Source organism: Periplaneta americana, chromosome 4 (genome assembly GCF_040183065.1).
Source record: "Periplaneta americana isolate PAMFEO1 chromosome 4, P.americana_PAMFEO1_priV1, whole genome shotgun sequence".
In the NCBI taxonomy this organism is placed as follows: Eukaryota; Metazoa; Arthropoda; class Insecta; order Blattodea; family Blattidae; genus Periplaneta; species Periplaneta americana.
This window is the reverse complement of record NC_091120.1, coordinates 134,502,525-134,522,803: the sequence shown is the minus strand read 5'-3', so window position 1 is coordinate 134,522,803 and position 20,279 is coordinate 134,502,525. Positions and strand designations below refer to the sequence as shown.

General features: G+C 34.4%; 1 protein-coding gene across 2 annotated transcripts in view; it reads right to left on the bottom strand.

Moving 5' to 3' along the window:
- Window positions 1-19,151, bottom strand: part of LOC138698205 (uncharacterized) — a 93,103-nt gene extending 73,952 nt beyond the window's left edge. For both annotated transcript variants that reach the window (XM_069823989.1, XM_069823990.1), the window contains exon 1: window positions 18,878-19,151. In XM_069823989.1, the coding sequence (XP_069680090.1) occupies window positions 18,878-18,892 (15 nt within the window). In that variant the 5' untranslated portion in view covers window positions 18,893-19,151. The remainder of the gene's footprint in view (window positions 1-18,877) is intronic.
- Window positions 19,152-20,279: the final 1,128 nt, after the last annotated feature.

Sequence of the window (20,279 nt, the reverse complement as noted above, 5' to 3'; positions counted from 1 at the left end):
CTGAGAATAATGCTCGGGGTCATACGAAATTAATTCCAAGAGCAGCATTAAAATTTACACAACTGTAAACGGAGGGCAAGTAAAGTGCTTTAAGGACTTAACGCAGATTTTAAACATACGAGATCTAAATGTATAAATAAAGTTATGAAGTTGGTATTGGCGGTGGGAGCTAAGATATGAGGGGTAGATCAAGATAAAGCAAAGATTTGGACGACAACAATGAAAATATAGAATTAAAGATGAAGGAAGACGGACGAAAATGAAAAATTAACTTAAAGAATCAAAGTTAAGAAAGAGGAATGACTAACAAGGAAGAGGAACATAAGTGAATAAAGAGAATCGAAGGCAAATAAAGGGAAATGGAGGCGAAGAAAGGGAAATAAAGACGAAGGAGGGGACATTAAGGCGAAGAAGCTATGCCAAAATTCAACTTGAGATCTTTCAAATTATCATACTTATAATTTTATATCATACTCAATACAGTCTTAGAGAGAATGGGAAGTTTCCTACTCTTACTATGAAATATCAGGAAGTTTCTTCGTTTCAACACAGGGAAGAACGTTGACAGTAACCTTGGGTTTCATGACTGCCAGATTTCATGGACGCACTAATCAACGGTTAATAGATTGCAGGTTTCAATGGCATTGATATGGTAAATTACACTGCACCATTGTTTAATTCCTTATAATTAAGATGTTAACAAATGTGATTCACGAAATGACAAATCAGATTTGATTGTAGTGATAATAGTTGTACGGGTGTTTTTTTCTATGGTATTTCCAAATTACTACTTCTTACTTCTGAAAATACACCGTGTCCCTTTTAGAGGAATCGAGAAATAAATGCTCGCCATTTAAAATCAGATAAAGATATTGTTGTAATTTAAATATAACAACAAAATGCAGAAACTGTCCAAGTTAATGCAACCATAGTTTAAAACCACTTGCATGTTCATGCGCATGCGCACCAATGTTTAACGCGGGAACAAGCCTGGCCGCCATTCAGTAGATAGGTACAACATTTCGTCATTGGGCCATTCTTCTTCATCGAGGCGACAGTCACAGAGAATTTTTGTTTTATAATTTTAATTTGTACTCACTAGCTAGCTAGCTAGTTAAATAAATAAATCTGGACATGTTGCAGAACTTTTGTTGCTGATCAATTCCCTCCAGGATCTGTTTTTCAGCAATATGGGGCTCCATACAATTGCTATGAACCAGTGCATGACTTCTTGGATGCAAACTTTCCCGATAGGTTGATCGGAAAATAAGTTCCCCTTGCCTGGCTAAGTGGCTACCTAGATCACCCGACCTAACCTCCCTTTTACTTTTTTCTGGAGCTTTGTGAAGGGTTTTGTGTACCAACGTAGTAGTGTTGACACATTGGAAGAACTGAGGCAACGCATTACAAATGCAGCTGCGCTAATCACTCCACAAATGTTATGGAACACTTTGCAGGAAATTGAGTACGTTTAGACGTCTGCAGGGTAACTCGAGGCGCACACATCGAGTTGCCTTGACCATTCTCCGAAATTCGGAGAGTTTTTACATCAAATTCCGTAAAAAGTTATGTTATAAAACCATTATTTTTACCTGAAATTATCACATATTTCTCGATCCCTCTAAGCAAGACACTATGTATAGTCAATGTTTTTGTTTAAATTTAATTTCATTTTTTGAATGGTAATTTTACATCTTCTAAATAGGGAATGCATACACTTTTTTTCTTATGTCCTACGTTCCGTCAACTTTGTACTATTTTGGTTAGTTGGACAGACAGTCTTGTTACTTATACGGTCAGATTTATAAACATTGATCCAAGATAAATTGTCTTGAACTAAGACCAAATACAACTTTCGATTTTTCTTGATTAAGATTATTCAGCAGAAAATAATAATCCTTTATTAAAAGAAAGAAGAGTAGATACCGTTCCTACAACTAAAATAGTGAGTGAAGTTTATTATAATTTATTAGAGATAGGTTTGTATTACCTATAATATTTCATGTGCGGAAACACAAAATATTGACTAAATTTATTTTTCTTTCTCCTGCAGTCTTTCTGCCATAAGTCTCAAGTTTTCCGTACTAGCCACATTCATTAATTTATTTTTTCGATACACTCTATTATATAGATAACGATGGTTAATATTATTTACGTACAAAACCCTTCATAAGAAGAATTAGATTTACTGACCTGTAAATAAATACAGGAACGCTCAGTGTAGAGAAGTGCAGTAGACAATTCAAAACGTAAATTTAAACATTGAAAATAATAAACTACTACTTCTTATGGCTAACGTCTTCAGCAAATACGTTCCTGGTTCTAATGAGTACAATATTGATTAATGAACATGGAGACATAAGATAATTACTCTGCCGAACTTTAAAAATGCACTCTGTCTCCAACATTTTCTGACTGATAGTTAAAAATAAATAATTGTAATAAATTAAACAACCCACATTTATTAGTTTTTAATACCTTCTGTTATAACTGATGCTGTGTATGCTCACAAGGTGAGAAAATATAAGCTTAAGTAACACTGAAAATAAACAACATCGTCATTGCAATGATGTTCCGTCCTCTCTCTTTGTTTTTAATGTGATAATAATAATTATTTAAACTTTTTTACAACCGAATAATACAATGGTAAATTTAAAAATATATAATAATGTTAGATTAATCATTAATTGCTGACAATTTTATTACGTGAGTTCACCGTAGCCTACCTTGATAATAAAAAACGAAGTCAATAACTATTTTCTGCTTACACAAAATTCGGATTTGAAATTTTACTATGGGGAACAACAAAAATTTCCGAACTTGCACAGATAATACAGAATAATCAATTAACATGAAAGTCTAATTTTTGTAGGTGTAACGGATTTCCCATATAAAAATCGTACCATAAAAACGAATAACAGTGCTGGGTTGAAGAATTCACCTGGGAAAGACCATGCAATCAATGAGTTACGTCACTTTTTATTCAATCAAAAAAATTTAAAGAGTTACGGGCCAGCGTTATACAACACTATTTTGATAATAAATCCTTACCTAGGTGATTTTGAGTTTAATCAATTTAAGAAAAAATGTAATCAAATTATTTAGTATTCATGTCCCTTTTTTCTTTTTCTTAATTTCAATATGCTATTTATTCATTCAAACTTATATTCTATTATTGACTTGATTCTCTATTTTCATCTTCGTAATTATCCCTTTTTTGTAATGGGCTAAATTTTATTGGTTTTGTAATTTGATTGAATCTTTATTACGTCCTTCAGTACGAAATATTATTTATAGGAACTGCCACGAACACGAGCTTGGTCAAACGGGTGTGCGGCACGTCAATAATATGTTTTTATTTTGTTATTTTATGTAGCAATAAATACTAAATACTTCCAAGTGGAAAACAGACGTGGATGAAGTTGCTGAATACGTTGTTTAAGAATTCTGTGGCATTTATTTTCTTCAGATCTATGATGAGACATTGTGTCGCAATAGCAAAGCTTCACGTTTGCAAACAAAGCTATTCTCGGCATCGGTTTCGTTACCAGTCAACATTTTGTTACTCTTGTTATTAGAAAATCGATCTCATCAATGGCTACTCTTGGTTCTACAACATAATATTTTATTCCATTAAAGGTTTAATAAATGTTATGTTACAACGTTAGCTTAACGAACACATAACGAAAATTTTGGTTTAAAATATTCATACCGCTATGGAAACAGTATGACAACATTTTTATATAATAAGTAGTTAGAAATTACGCTATGTTACGCCAGGCCATTAATTGTTAATTCTGTGGTTCCAAGGCGAAAGGTGATATGTCAAATTTTGGCGAAAATGAGATTTTGTGATAGCTTTGTTGTGCGTACTGATGGTATCTTTATTGTGACAAAAGATGACATGCATATCTCTATTATTATTTTTCTTTTTTACCTGTTGTTACGAAACACATTATGACTTTATACAGTCGTTTAAACCTTAAATTCTCGGTTCCGAAAAACGCAAGAAATGTCATATCATTTTGCCTTGAAGCCACAGAATTTATGGCTTAAAGGCCTGTAACACGAAACAATATATATATATATATATATATATATATATATATATATATATATATATATATATATATTTGCACTGTGTAAACTCCAAAGCTCCGTTTCTAATTTGTGCTTCATGCTGCAATATTCACTTGAATAATTTTGGTCGATTGTGATAGGCTAATTTACATGTTTTCACACAACAACGACATAAGTGTAAACTAACATATACCATAATTAAACTGATCAACCTTCGCACCATAACAGATGATGCAATTAAAACAGTTCAATTGGTGCATTATAACAGCAGCGGCGTGTATTGTTTGGAAAGCAGTTCGGTTAATGGTTTATATTTTGAGATAGTTTTAGGTCTATTTGTAAAAGTATGAATAGTACGAAGGAAACAAAGGAAAGCAATTATCCTAGGCATCTGGTATGGATGAATACTCATTCCATTAAATTGTAACGTTTGGACAAATTTGATCAATTTCAGTTTAACGACTTTTCGGTAAAGAGACGTTGTTGTTGTTGTTTAGTCAACTGCCCGAAAACAGGTCTGAACCTCACAAGGGATACCAAAAAGACACCACTTATGAGGAATCTAGGCCAGAAGGTAAAGGGATAGGGTAGCCAGTTCCTTTCCCCCTCCATTGCATATATCGCAGTCTAGTTACATATTACATTAGCCAGAATTCAGATGCATACAAACAATTGTTCTTCCTCTCACACATATCGTCAAGTGGAATGCACTGCCTGATAACACTGGTATACAATGATTTAGCTACTGAACAAAAACAAATGTACCAATCCTAATTTCAGTGTGCTGATTTACAGATCTGTCGCGTCACAATTTTAAAATAATAGCATTTTTAATTTTTAATTATGATGTGTGACACTACGTTCAGGTCAAAACTGAGTGCTTTTGAACTCGAAGCTCGGGACACATTTGTACTAGTGTTAATTAGTTTTTTTTTGGAAATTATCGAGCTGATAATTATAATGAGCTGGTATCTTAGAGCATTTTAGAATCTAGGTTGTCGCATGTCTTTAAAAATGCACTTTCTTCATTCACACCTTGAGTTTTTTCATTAAGTCTCGGCACTGTGAGTGACGAACATGGTGAGAAGTTCCGTCAGGCCATATTAACGATGGAAGTCAATACAGTCCGAGCATGATGGATGATTTCTGCTTGTTCCTACAGCGATCAACCACATGCCAACATAAGCGAAAAAGCAAAGTTTTCGAGCACTTTTAACAGAGTTTTTAGTACTTACTACATATTGTAATTGTATATTTTCTTACAAATATATTTAAAATAATATAATATAACCATTTACAAAGAATATGTAAACTAAGCTCAATTTATATCTCTGACTTTACGGTACAGGTACATATGTATTGAATAATAAGATTTAGAATTAGTGTTACAGTTCCATAACTCAAAAACCTGACGTTCTATGATAAAGATGATTACAGCTCTGGAATCAGCGCATCAATTTCAGTATAGAACACTTGAAATTTCCTCAGTAACAGAAAAGAAGTTTTTTTTATGTAGACCACTGTAATAGATGTACTTACTGTACATATCAGCCAGAACCTCAAGCAGAAAAATTTTCTCATCAGAAGTAATTGCTAAATTACTATAATTTGGTTTAAGAGACCATTACTTGCTTTCAGTCATCTGATGATTCATGATAATGAGATTTAGAGGTCCTTATCAGGTAGAACATGGAATATCCCTAAGCACTAGTGTCCTGCAATGTTCCACATGAGAGAGGCAACCAGAATATTAAAAAATTCGTCTTATTACATATAAAAAACTAATAGCAAGATATGTGCTAAAATCCTTAAGCGTTGAAACAGGAAGCAGTGGGAGTGGACAGCGAACATTTTCACATCAATTCCCAACAAACATGACAGATCACATTCTGCAGAGCGAATATCGGCGAACTTCACCATATTCAACAAACTAGAACATAGCACCTGTGATGCACGACGCTACTAAGCACTTCAGTTTACGTATAATTTTTGTGCATCCGTGATGGAGTGAGTTGCGTGTCGGTTGAGATGCTCGGATAAGCCTTGTCTATCATCCATCACAACATGCATTTCTCTCCAGCCATAAAATCTGAATATAATTTCCCTGGTAATGGTCTATCGTATCTAACAAATCTACATTAGTCGTCATATGCCCTCAGGGAAAGAAGAAACTGAGGCTCTGCGAGTCTTCCAGAATCCACCACTTTTGACACTGACCAATCTCTGAACACTACGCGGGAAACATCCGCCATGTTCAACAATTAAGCATTACGCAAACACTAGTGGTGTCCTTGATTTTGAGAAGAGGTGATAATGAAAACGGAATTGTGGGGAGGTGGTGGAATGATGATGGAAAAATGGAACCCTCTTGAATACCCTCACATCCTCAACTTGTCTACAAATAATATTAGGTCCCACTTTTCCATCGCCAAAATTTGACCATCCATTTAGCGTATGCGATTGAAAACCTCACAACACAAGCCAATAGGAATATTCGAAATTCACCATAGTGTATTGAATTTGTTTCTGGTTTTAGAGTCTCAAATCTCTACTTGGCGGATTTTGTTTAAATTGGAGGAGTGATAGTAGGAGGAAGAAGAATAAAATGCATAACTTGCTGATGATATGACGTTAGCAGAAGAGGAAATGATACTAAGGGATATGTTACTGGAGCTAAATGACAGCTGTGAACAGTATGGGATGAAGATAAAAGCAAATAAGACGAAGATCATTGTCATAGGAAGAAAAATAAAAAAGGTGAATTTGCGAATTGTAAATGAGGCAGTAGAGCAAGTGGACAAGTGGACAGCTTCAAGTACTTGGGGTGTACTATAAGCAGTAACATAAGCTGCTGTCAGGATGTCTAAAGGAGGATAGCACTGGCAAAGGAAGCTTTTAATAGAAAAATGAGCATCTTTTGCGGACCTCTGGAAAAGGAACTAAGGAAGAGAATAGTGAAGTGCTTTGTATGGAGTGTGGAATTGCATAGGGCAGAAACATGGACATTACGACGAAGTGAAGAGAAGCGAATAGAAGCATTTGAAATGTGTGTATGCAGAAGAATGGACAGTGTGAAGTGGACAGACAAAATAAGAAATGAAGCTATGTTGGGAAGAGTGAGTGAAGAAAGAATGATGCTGAAACTGATCAGGAAGAGGAAAAGGAACTGGTTGGGTCAATGCCTGAGAAGAAACTGCCTACTGAAAGATATACTAGAAGTAATGGTGAACGGCAGAAGAGTTCGGGACAGTTAACAGAACTCCCGACCACGAGCGTTTACTCATACGGCGGTAAATTCTTTATTTTATATTTCTGTTTTATTTAAATATTTGATATGTTCATTCTTAATTTATGTATATAATAGGTAGTGAATGTATAATTGTTTCTATTATAATTAATATGTATTTATGTGGTTTTCTGATTGCAAGCCTAATAAATTTATTTATAATAATAATAATAATAATAATAATAATAATAATAATAATAATAATAAGAAGAAGAAGAAGAAGAAGAAGAAGAAGAAGTAGAAGACTAATACAAATATGATAGACGACATTAAAATACATGGATCACATGAGGAGACAAAGAGGAAGGCAGGAAATAGGAAAGATTGGAGAATGCTGAGTTTGCAGTGAAAGGCCTACCCTTGGGCAGGACACTGAATGAATGAGAAATTTTAAATTATGGTTTATTTAACGACGCTCGCAACTGCAGAGGTTGTATCAGCGTCGCCGGTGTGCCGGAATTTTGTCCTGCAGGAGTTCTTTTACATGCCAGTAAATCTACTCACATGATCCTGTCGCATTTAAACACATTTAAATGCCATCGAACTCGGCCGGGATCGAACCCACAACCTCGAGCATAAAAGGCCAGCGCTTTCGAGGGCGAATGAATGAATGAATGAATGAATGAATGAATGAATGAATGAAATCTATCCTCCATAAAAATGTATTAATACGTGGTCTCTCCGTTTGTTTAACATTACACAAACTCACGTTAGACCTCTATGCTAAGAGGATAGCACGATGTAGACCCTTTATCTGAATCCTAAGAAAACAGATATATTTTCAATGGACAAACATCCACGTCCAAAGTTAAATTGAAGCCCGCACACGTGGCTTCCTTTCAGCGATAAAATTACTACTTAACAATTTCGTGCATCACCGACTTATCGGAAACCATTTCAGAATTAATTTGAGTCTAATGAAATTTTTATTTGTTTGCCCAAATAGGAGAGATAAATTTCCTGCGGGTCTTGATTATTAATGAAGAAAGAGATTCAACTTCGTAGTCTAACTACTTGCTTAGTCAGAATGAGAGCAGGGGAAAAGTTCCACTGTCTATAGAAGCTTTATGTCACGATGTTATGCAAGAATAATGAAGGAAACCGAAAAAAGGGAAATAAAGAAAGTACAGTTGACTTTATTTCGTACACAGTCTACTTCAAGGGAGAGACTAATTAAAACGATCTTCGCAGCACAGCATCTTCCAGGAATACACAGCTTCTCTTTCACAAGTTGAGAGTTACTGTACGTATAACTTTATTATGTTGGAGTGCAAGAAAAAGTCGTCAGAATGAACTGGATTTCAAACATTTATTCTAGTATATTAATATACATCACATGCGAACACCAAGGCGACGAATGAGTTTGAACATTAATAGTATATTATAACATAAGTGTGATAAGTGCGTTATTACAGAATCGAAGAAATATACTTCAACGAATGTGTATTACATTACGTTTTGGGCTATTGATATTTAAGTTAATTTAAATATTAAAATTAATTAAAGATATTAAAAGTCAATTTCTTTCGTAAGTAAAATTGCTGCTATAAGAAACAAAATTCGCATGTCGTTGCCAGGACATTATGTAATTTCACTTGTTTTCGGTCTAAATAGTTCAATGTTTATTCTTGCACTTAAATTTGGATGCTTAAAGGTAATAAATGTTTGACAGAATAGTTTTTTATACAAATCTAGTTTTTTCAGGTAAATCTCCCTGTAAAGCAGATTTGAATAATTTCAAGGAAAAAATTGTTTCTCGGCCGGGTATCGATCCCGGGACCCTTGGTTGAACGTACCAGAGCTCTACCAACTGAGATATCCAGGAACTCTACCCGACACCGTCTCAATTTTTTTTTCAAAGGGAAAAATTGAGACGGTGTATTTTTTTTTCAAAGAGAAAAATTGAGACGATGTCGGGTAGAGTTCCTGGGTAGCCCAGTTGGTAGAGCGCTGGTACGTTCAACCAGTGGTCCCCGGATCGATACCCGGCCCAGGAACAATTTTTCCCTTGAAATTATTCGAATTTTATGGTAGTTTTATGATGGCAGAAGTATTAATTTACGTGGCAGAAGATGCAGAGATTGAAGAGGCATAGACATTCGCTTTAATTTTTCAAAATAAAGGTTCCTCTTGAGATAATTTTATTTAATCGCACTAGTGCGGTAAGTGCCTCAAGTATTGAAGAGAGTATCGTTTAGCATGACCTGCATGATTGATCTGAAACGAGCGGGATTGGATTCAAATCCTGGTTGGGATAATTTACCTAGTTGAAGTTTTTCCAAGAATTTCCTGCATACAATTGAAGCAGAATTGCTGAATTGGACCTCGGACCCATTTTGCAGTCCCCAGCCAGTGCCCCACCCCTCAAGGGGAATATATATGGTTGTGAAGTCAGCTATAACGGCTGGAGGGATCATCGTGCTAACCACACGATACCTGCATTCTGTTTGGATAATCGTCCACCTCTGCTTCGGCATGTGGGAGTGAGACCAGCAGTCGGCTGATCGGTATGAGCCCTTCATTGGCTGTAGTGCCACGAATAAAAAATATATATACTGCATACCCATTATTTTAGGCGGTGATAATATGCATCAAAACAAGAAAATAATGTTTAATAAACATGGGTCCTACAACACATACTTTCTGAGATCTGAACACTTGTTCATTCGAGATGTTCAATGTGACGTCCATTCATACGAATGCATTTCTCTGCCTTACAATACAGCAGACTACCAGATAATCATACCGTAGTTGACACCCATGGCATAGAATAATGATACGTAGCAAAGAATATTGAAAGCAAAAGTCTGGTTGCGGATATGAGCGGGGTTCAGCAGAGATGGTGTAAATTTTCGTAATCAGCATCTGCAGGCTGATGAAAATCCCCAAGCAGTTGAAAAAAAAAGCATCAGCACCGATTTTCAATCAGCTTATGGCAGGCGTTCTTGGTGATAGATTAATAGGGCCATACGTGCTACCACAGAGATTAACTGGGGATCGTTATCAGGACTTTCTTATTAACGTATTAAAACAAATTTCAAAGAGTGCGTGATTCCTTACGCCAAAGGGCAGAGGAATGCATTGCCATAAATGGACATCACATTGAGAACCTCTTATGAACAAGTGTTCAGATCTCAGAAAGTATATGTTGTAGGACCCATGTTTATTAGACACTATTTTCCTGTTTTGATGTATACTAGCACCTCCTAAAATATTGGATACTTTTTGACACCATGTATATGTATACAGGTATATACAGTGCGGTAAGTAATCATTAAAGCACTGTTTTTTCCTTTGTTTGTATAGCGACCAGACAACGTGTGGTACTGTCAATTTCCGAGGCTTGTGAACAACTTCAGAAAGTACGAGAAAAGAGAAGACCTAAGATAGTCCAACAAAATTGATTCGGAAACTGAATTTATTATCGATTTAACGTAGTAGTAACGTCTGGGAGTTTACCTGACATCAGTAAAATTGGTGATACGGACATGATATTTAGTGAGAAAAGTGCGAGGATTCTCCACTAGATTACCTGACATTCATCTTTCAGACGGGAAAAATCATCGGGAGGAAATTCCGAACCACGTATACAGTTATAGCAAAAATGCAACTTCGAACTAAGTGCACCCCGAGTGAGTGCGAACCCAGCTCAATAACCCCTAATCTATGCCGGTGTTGGTATGGAAATAGTTCCGTACCGATATATCTATAGTAGACTTTGTACAGAAAGGATTATTCAGTACATATTTTGCACAAGTAGGCCTCTTCACAAAAAAGTGCTTAATTCTTTATTACCATCTTTAAAATGTCAGGAGGCGTGATAAAAACACGTTTAATAATTTAACTTCCTCTAAAGAAAACCTTCTACAACCTCTAATCGATACCCCTTTATATCCAGGGTGTTGTAACCTTGTACCATAGTCTAATATATACAGTCACGAAGCTTGAGTTGGGAGGGTTCTAGGAACAGTAGACTGTGCCGGTACTATTTCACATTGTCTGTAATGACGCGATATTAGCGATCCTAGTGGTTAGCAACTATCTATGGATGCATATTTACTACGTATTGAGCTTCGTAACTGTATATACTAGACTGTGCTTGCACCTACAGCTTTGTCTAATATTGGTGGCGCGAAATGCAACGCTGCCACAATGATCACCAACAACAGCTGACTTACCTCACGCGGAGTTTTTGCTATTCTGATCCGTTAAATTAAATGATAATTATTACCTATGTGACTTCAATTATAAGTTAATTAATAATAAAATAGTTACATAACTTAAATAAACATTCTCTGAAACAGTTATGTTATAGTTTTGTTTGTTTCATGACCTACTCCATATGAATACACACATTTATTTTGTGTTACATTATCAAAGCATTTGAAAGAACAATAACATTTACAAGACAGTATTCATCATTGATGCTGAGTCAAACTTCTATTTCTATGTAATATTGAATGGAGATTTCAAATATGTCAAATTTAATATAGGATGCCATTTTAAAAAGAGTTATTTTTGCCACACACTGTTCATGAATCAATACTTTTGTGAGACCACAGCCATAAGATCTAGTTAGATATTTTCAATAACTTTGGTTTTGTTCTTTTGCATTTTTTCATAAAATAAATATATAAAGATATATTAGCAATATACCGTAATTAATTAACAACTGTAACTTGGGAACTACACTGTTTTGGAAAATTAAGTACCAAATATTTGCTGCCTAAAGAAATTTCAAGAAATTCTGTAAAAGAAAATTATCATGTAATACAAAGAAAAAATTTCCTTGAAAATGTTTCTGTTTATCTGTAGCCAAATTACATTTTATCCTACAGGAATGACAGATTGCTCACTGGACACGCGTTATGTAATGCAAGTTAGTTAGAGTTCTTATGGGGAAGAAATGTCCTCATGAAACTGAGGCCAATGTATGGGATCGGCGTCCACTGCTCACCTAGCATCGTGACGAATTTGGGGAGCTACGCTGAGTAATGAAATCCGATATCTAAAACCATCTATAACAGCTAAGGAGAACATCGTGCTGTCCACATGTTACCCCAGTACAAGTTGGATTGTCGTTCACCTCTGCTGAGGCATATGGACGTGAGACCAATATCTGCTGGTCTGCCTTCGCCCTTAATGGGTTGTCGCGCTAGGGATACTGATACGAGAAATGGACAATTAGAATGAACAACATTCGGTATTTAGTCGGTTTCTTACGACGCTGTATCAACTACTACTAGATTTAGTGTCATGAAACTTGAGATAGCGAGATTTTACTTGGCAAAATGAGGTCAAGAATTCGTCATAGACTACCCGGAATTCGCCTTGCAGTTGGATAAACCTCAGAAAAAATTCAACCAGGTTAATCAGCTTAAGCGGGGAAGGAATCCACGCACGAGAGATGCTTCGGATCAGTAGGTATAGGCGCTACCGCCTGAGCTTTGCTCATAGTTCGAGAATATTCGTGAAGGGGCATTTATAATTTTTGAAAAGAAGTAGATACTATCCAGAATTAGAATCACGCATTCCACTTGAAATCTTATCTCAGAAGCCAGAAGGAAGTAAGTCCGAAATCTCCATTTTGAGATATGGTGGTATGAATGTTCCATGCACACAGCTTTGTGGCTTACGTCTTTAGAATATCGAGATATATACGCAACTACCAATCACTGCGATTCTGGATTACCAACAACTAAAGAAGCATAAAATATTAAATATAAATCAATCATAACCTGAAAATCCATGTTTTGGCCCTTTTCCATTCTAACACAAGAATTAAAATTCCGACAAATTCTAAGGATCGAATTCAATTTGTCAAAATAACAAGTCTGAAAATATTTTAACAATTTTAACAGCTAATTTATTAACTTTAAGAACTGAATTTACGAATTTATGACATTAAATAAATATAGACCTAAACACAATACTGCAGATAATGTCATGGATTTCATAACGAGTCTCTGTGAAAGTGAGAAGTACAAACTCAGAAACAAAGATAAAAACAGCTGACGGAGAATAGGAATGTAATTCCGTGATGGACATAGCGGATGTGACAGGACGAGGTCATTTTCTAAATGACGTGATGCGGTAGCTATACACTAAGAAGAAGTATACAGGGTGATTCACGAGGATTTACCGTCCTTTACGGAACTTATTTCTGAAGACATTTTGAGCAAAAAATATCATATAAACGTCGTTACTATTCTCAATATTTTCAGAGTTACACTAATTTAAAGTTGTTTGTAAAATACGTTTTTTTTTTCTTTAGTTTCAAGGTAAAAGAGTAAAACAAATAGAGAATGAACCATTCAGAAGTATCATTTCTTTAATTGGCAAGTATTATGAAGCTAAAAATGTGCTGTAAACTCCTTAGTTGCTTCGTACAGACATCTTTTTTTCTATTTTTAACTAGAAAATTGCAATATTCTTACGCACTTGTTACAACAATTATTACAAATCACACCACTTCCACCGACTTAAATATTTGCAGTTAAATTTTGCATCCTAATTTACAGTCTTGGAGAGTTTACAATACATTAAAAAAAATGTCGCCGTCCGCTTGAGTACACTTGGCCTCACGCTTGTGAACGGTACTCGTCGCTCTACGTAACTGCATACGGCTATCTTTGATTTCCGTAGCGCTCGCGCTGGCTGCTGACTGCACGCTGACCAAGATCACGCGTTCACAGCAATGTGTTCCAATAACGAAACGTAACTCCGTAAGTTTTGAGAATATGAACCATGTTTATATGACATTTTTTGCTCAGAATTTCTTCGGAAATAAGCTCCGTAAAGGTCGGTAAATCCTCGTGAATCACCCTGTACCGTCGTCTCTAAATTATCCACAGGCAGAAAATTTAGTTAATACAACTTAAAAACTAATCATATTAATAAAACTAATAAGTTTTCAAAAGGTGTTCATTTATATACTTAGATCAACTGGAAGGTGTGGCAGATGGAATTACAGGTACGAGGATCAAATGTCTTTAGGAAACGTAACTAGCTGACGTCACTATATGTGAAGAAGAAGAAAATAGTATTCTTGACACAGGAATAACTGATCATATCTTCTTTCTTACATACGATCCGATGACTACATAATAAGGGAGAAGATGACGGATTTTTATGAACAAAATGAATAATTTTTTTGTTAGAATATAATAGTAGCGTATCCAATATAAATGTAATAGAGTACATTAGAAAGTATTAGATGCTAAACAACAACATTTTAAACGACAGTAATTTCTTAAAGATAGTTGAAGTGAACTTATCTTTTTTACATTTTTATAAGACTGCCAACAAAGAATCACATCTAGTCAAGTGAAATGATGAAAATTTCAAATTTACCATTTCCGTATAAACTAACACCGTATTTTCAATACAAATTATAATTTTGGACTAACTTTTACTTATTTTTTATTATTTTAAAATATCTTTTATAATTTTGAATTATTTAGCCGCATGAATTAAATTACATAAATAGACCTACATTATGACATCACAGAAAACAATAGTTTAAACCTCGAAACTAGGAAGAAAATTTATGACAAGCTTAGTTGTAACGTCTTTAAACCGTAATCACTCAGGCCTATAAGATGTAGTCCATACAACCCCATACATCAATTGAGGAATAAATTTTAGCTTTTCTTATATAAGCAGTTTGTTTTATTGGATCACAATGAAGTTATTATTATATTTTTATTATCCTCTTAGCAAATATATGCAACAATTTTCTACACTTCCGAACACTTTTAGGAGTATGCCATTTACAAATTATGAGAGATGAAAAATATATATATATATATATATATATATATATATATATATATATCGCGAGTACAATACGTAAAAGTACAGGCATTTCACAATCAGCTTTCACATCTTAGTTCTCTCTAATAGTTTTCGAGTTTTTGGCACGTGCACGGGTAATAACCTTGAAGCAGTATTTAATCTGACGTCATAATATATGACGTAAGCAAGCGAAAAAAAAAAGCTATTCGCAGCAAAGTAGCAATGCAAGAATACAGGAGAGAATGCCGAAAATTGTAGAGGGCAGAAAATGCTGAAGCATTAATAATTAATTCAAAACGTAAATTAATGTAATTCTGTATTAAATTCAAATGCTGAATCACTACGAGAAAGCAGAAAACGCAAGACACAAAAACATTCAACCACAGTACGAAGAGCCGAAGCTGAACTAATTCGCAAATTAAAAAAAGAATGACACAATAAAAGAAGCGTTTAACCGTTAGAATAAACACTAATCGAAGACAAAATACAATAAGTAGCGCTCAATGCTGGAAAGCAGATTAGTGTTTTAAAAAAAGCATTTAATAGGTAATCCGTTTGCATATGCTTGCAATGAGTGTGATGGGTCGTGGTTTCTGGATCAAATTCCAACATAGGTATGGTATTTAGGAGAAGGTGGATCGTCTATCGTGTATGTTATTATAGTCATATTCTCAATGTTAGTAGAACACAAGACAAGGTCATGTACCAGGGGGGATTTAAGGGTGTGGAGTTTTAACTCTCCCTCATTTTGAAATATATCAGTGAGTTGCAAATAGCGAAATATTGCAATGTGATACACAATACCGAAGGTATACATACCATTTGAATTCGTGATATTGTAATTAATAAACAGTATATTAAAGAGCTTATTATAACACACTTTATAATATATTTCCCCCCCTTTCAAATCACCACCTCTTTTAAACTTCTGCGCACATCCCTGACACAGGTTCTCAACATAGTATAGTTCATGAATAAATGTACCTGTTCTGTAAGGGTATAGCACCTAAAGGAGTATGTACAGCAGTGATCGCCAAAAGCTGTGTCGCGACACATGCCCCTGCCTCCACTCAAGCGTAACCATGGCATCATATCCCCACCCTCTGTTTACAGCCTTCACTTCGATATAAGTAAAGACATTTATCAGCAGCGGACGTACACATGTAATGTTACATGTGTGTAGGATTATGTTTCGATGTCTTTTCTAAAACAAATAATAAGTAAAAACTTAATTTTAAGGAGCATGGGAGGAAAAGTATTTATTTTGTGCAGATGGAAAAAACATGAGATACTTAATTTGTTGTAAAATTTTAAATGAAGTATAAAAGAACAATGTACGTTGTAATTATTCTTTTTGTTATGAAGGCTACCACACCCTTACCTGTAACTTGAATATTTCATTAATAAACCAACAATAAAAAGTATCGGCTTCTATGTCTTAATCGGGGTAAAATACCTCCACGTTTTTTTTCGACGTATGTAGTGTAATTTGAATATTTCATTAATAAATAAACAATAAAAAGTATCGGCTTCTATGTCTTGATCGGTGTAAAATACTTCCACGTTTTTTGAAGTATGTAGTGTAATTTACAACTTCGTGACCAGCCTGGTACGTGTTTTTCTAATTCCAAATATCTGCTGATGTAAAGTACACGTTCTTTTTATGGTAAATGAGAAAATAAATTTATTTTATTTCATTAATAATACGAAAATAATGAATAGGAGGATAAAAAATTAACATGGAACAAAGTGTGTAGAGTTAATAAGTAGAAGAATATTATACTGCTTTTGTTTTTTGGTCACAGTCCATCTCTGCACTGTTATTCACTGCATTACCTGAGGAGATACCCACTCCACCCCTCTCCCTGTGATAGTGGTGTGCGGGTTGCATTCCTATTACGTCACAATTTCGTGGTGTTTGGCAACCACTGATGTACAGTATATATATATATATATATATATATATATATATATATATATATATTGTACACCTTTCGTTAGTATAAATTTCTTGAAATTCAAAACTTATTTTCCACATAGGCCTATCCCGAACTAATTTTGTGATTAGATGATACTTCAGGATTAATAAACAACTTTTTGAATCGAAAAAATTATTGTAAAGGGTAGTTATATGTTTAATTAGGGAGGTGTAAATTGTGCATGGAAAATTTATTTCCTTATATCTTGTAAAATTTTAAATGTTTAATGCTCTCTTCTGTACTTAGTTCATAAAGAATTTGTTAACAATATATACATTTAGGACTGTTTTGTCATTTCAAATTCTTTCTCCATTAATGATAGTTTATGTAAAAAAATAATAAATTTTACAATTCATGGAAAAAAAATTCACAAAAAATATTCCTTACCTGTATATTAAATATGTAAGTACAGGATTTGTTAACACACTCACGAGAAATGTAGAGATGAGAGCATTACAGAAGTATTGGAAATTATACAAGATACCAGGGAAAACAATTTTCACTGTACAAATCGCACCACTCTTAGATTTAAAATATAATTACCGTTAAGAATAAAAGGTTCTGGATTCCAAAAGTTGTTTATAAATCTAGAAATATTATCTAATCAATACACCAAATTCCAGCACAAAATAAATTTAGAATATGCAGAAATTAAACTTTAAATTGTACTGAATTTATACAAGTGAAGTGTGTAAATAACAGTATTTTATTTTATTTTTATCTCAAAATATTATTCCACGTCGTCTTGGTGCATTGGTTTCCCTGTTACCTCTTTACTCGAAATCATTAATCGAGTACATACCAAAGAAAACATTACATAATGAAGATGTGGGATCTAATTGAAGAGTCCACTGCAAGAATGATGGATGTCACTTTCTTGTCGAAAATGAAACAAGACTGTCAATGCATAGCTTAAGACATAGCCTATAGAATGTACATAGAGAGTTATATGGCATTAACACTGATAGTACTTGTCCACTAATGATCGGAAAATCACAGTTAAGCTTTGAGCGCTAAGCATGTCAAACTTTCAATTGCTTCTCCTACAAAATGTATTCCAAATGACATCCATCATTCTTGAAGTGGACTCTTCAATTTCAAGTTCACATTTATTAATTTTCAGTAATGTGAATTAGCTATATCGATTCTCTCAAATACACAATTAATATAATAATAAATTATACAATAATTTGTAAACTACAGTATTTGGAGATGGTGCTTTAAAATTAACAAAAATTTTTTTTTTTAATTGTAATTATAAATTTCTGTACATCTGGGGGGGAAATATGGAGTTTGTATGGAGTTTTTAGAAAGTGGAGATAGACATTTTTATTCTCTTTGTGCTTAAAAATGCAATTTAAAGTAATTGAACATAATTTAATTTGCTGTTTACTCCTAAGCAGGGACAATGGTCTAAACATAATAACGCATTCCTGAATAACTTGGCAATTTGAAGACTATCTACGAAATTTTTACTTAATAAACAAAGAATAATGTTCTTAATTTAGTTTTTAAAAAAATTGTCACAATGATCTACCCATGGAGTGAAATGTTCATAATTAGTACGTAATAAAAAATGTTTTTGTACGAAAGAATGTACCTAAAACGATGGAAAAGCAGAGAATAGAATTTTACATTTAAATAATGTCGAAAAAATTGAAGTAAGAAAGTAAATAGAAATAAAAAGAGCAGAGGCACTTAAAGTTACTTTAAATTCCTCACTTAGTTTACTTACTTTTAGCTCTCCCATTTTACGTCCAAAAACTGCTTCTTTCTTCTGATTACAAAAAACTCCACGTGGACTACCAAACAATGGTAGACAACTGTTTAACAAATTAAATTCCGCCCCTAAAGAAAATGAACAAACGCAGAACGACTTTTTTTTTTCTTAACAATGCTTCCTTTAGGAGGCGTCGTCCATGTTTGTTGATTGTTTGTTGCAAAAAGCCAAGCAGCGTGTGGTTCTTGACTACGATTCCACTCTTAGTTTTATATACCATGACGGTGCCTCTGCCCCCTCCAGTCATTATAATATGAGCCCCCACTTCTTCTACGGTAGCGTCTTGGAATTGCATGTACGTGCAACAGTGCGCTACGCAAGAGAACACACATCAAGACTCGATTCAATTCCGTTCGTGACTAAGCACCACCCCCTTAAGCAGCACTGGTTATAGCAAATATCCTGAGAGGTCGTCGGTGCCTCAGTTTAGTCAGATGGCAAGCTCCCGCAAGAAGCAGCGCTTCACTCTAAAGCAGCGGTGACCAAAACTTGAACGGCAGTGATTACACGCGAGAGATAGTCTATGAGGTAAAGAGACGGGGGAGAGGTAGGCCTACATGGCATGAAAACTACAACCAGTGGTGGTTCGTGCACTAACATTGAGTTCTTCATCAATCCGCTAATAAAAATCGCAAGCTTTGCTGTATCAGTAATGTCACTACTGTCATCAAGAGCCAATAATATATATATATATATATATATATATATATATATATATATATATTTTTCTTACTTTTTTTAATATTCCTCATGTACACATTCAGAAATCTCCTGAATTCTCTTCTGGATATTTAGCGCAGTTTTTCAAAATTAATATTAACAACTTTCATTGGACAAATTATTTCAGCCACCTTGAACTTTACTCTTAAAAAAAAAACTCTCCTTCTTTGGAAGGCTTAAGAGAACGAGCTATTTCGTTCGCCACTAGATAGCTGGCTTCCTTACATTTATTTATGCCATCTTTCTCTTCATGACGATGATTTATGGCTGATTTCAGTTCTTCGAGTTTAATAGCTCGTTTCATTACTACACTAGCACATAATAGTCAAGCAGTTTCTCTATATTATTATTATTATTATTATTATTATTATTATTATTATTATTATTAATAAATCCATAAGTAATAAATAACTTATAATACTCATCAAAAGATTAAAAAAAAATAAAATGGAGATATAGCGTATCCATTCCCTCCCACCGAACATCCTCATATTCATCTTCTTTCACTGTGGCTGTTCCTCGGCTTTGGAATTCCCTACCGAGTAATGTCAGGGACTGTCAGACATCAAACCAATTTAAGAATAGGCTAACAAAATATTTTTCCAACAATTCTTGTTAACAATAATAGCTGTTTCAG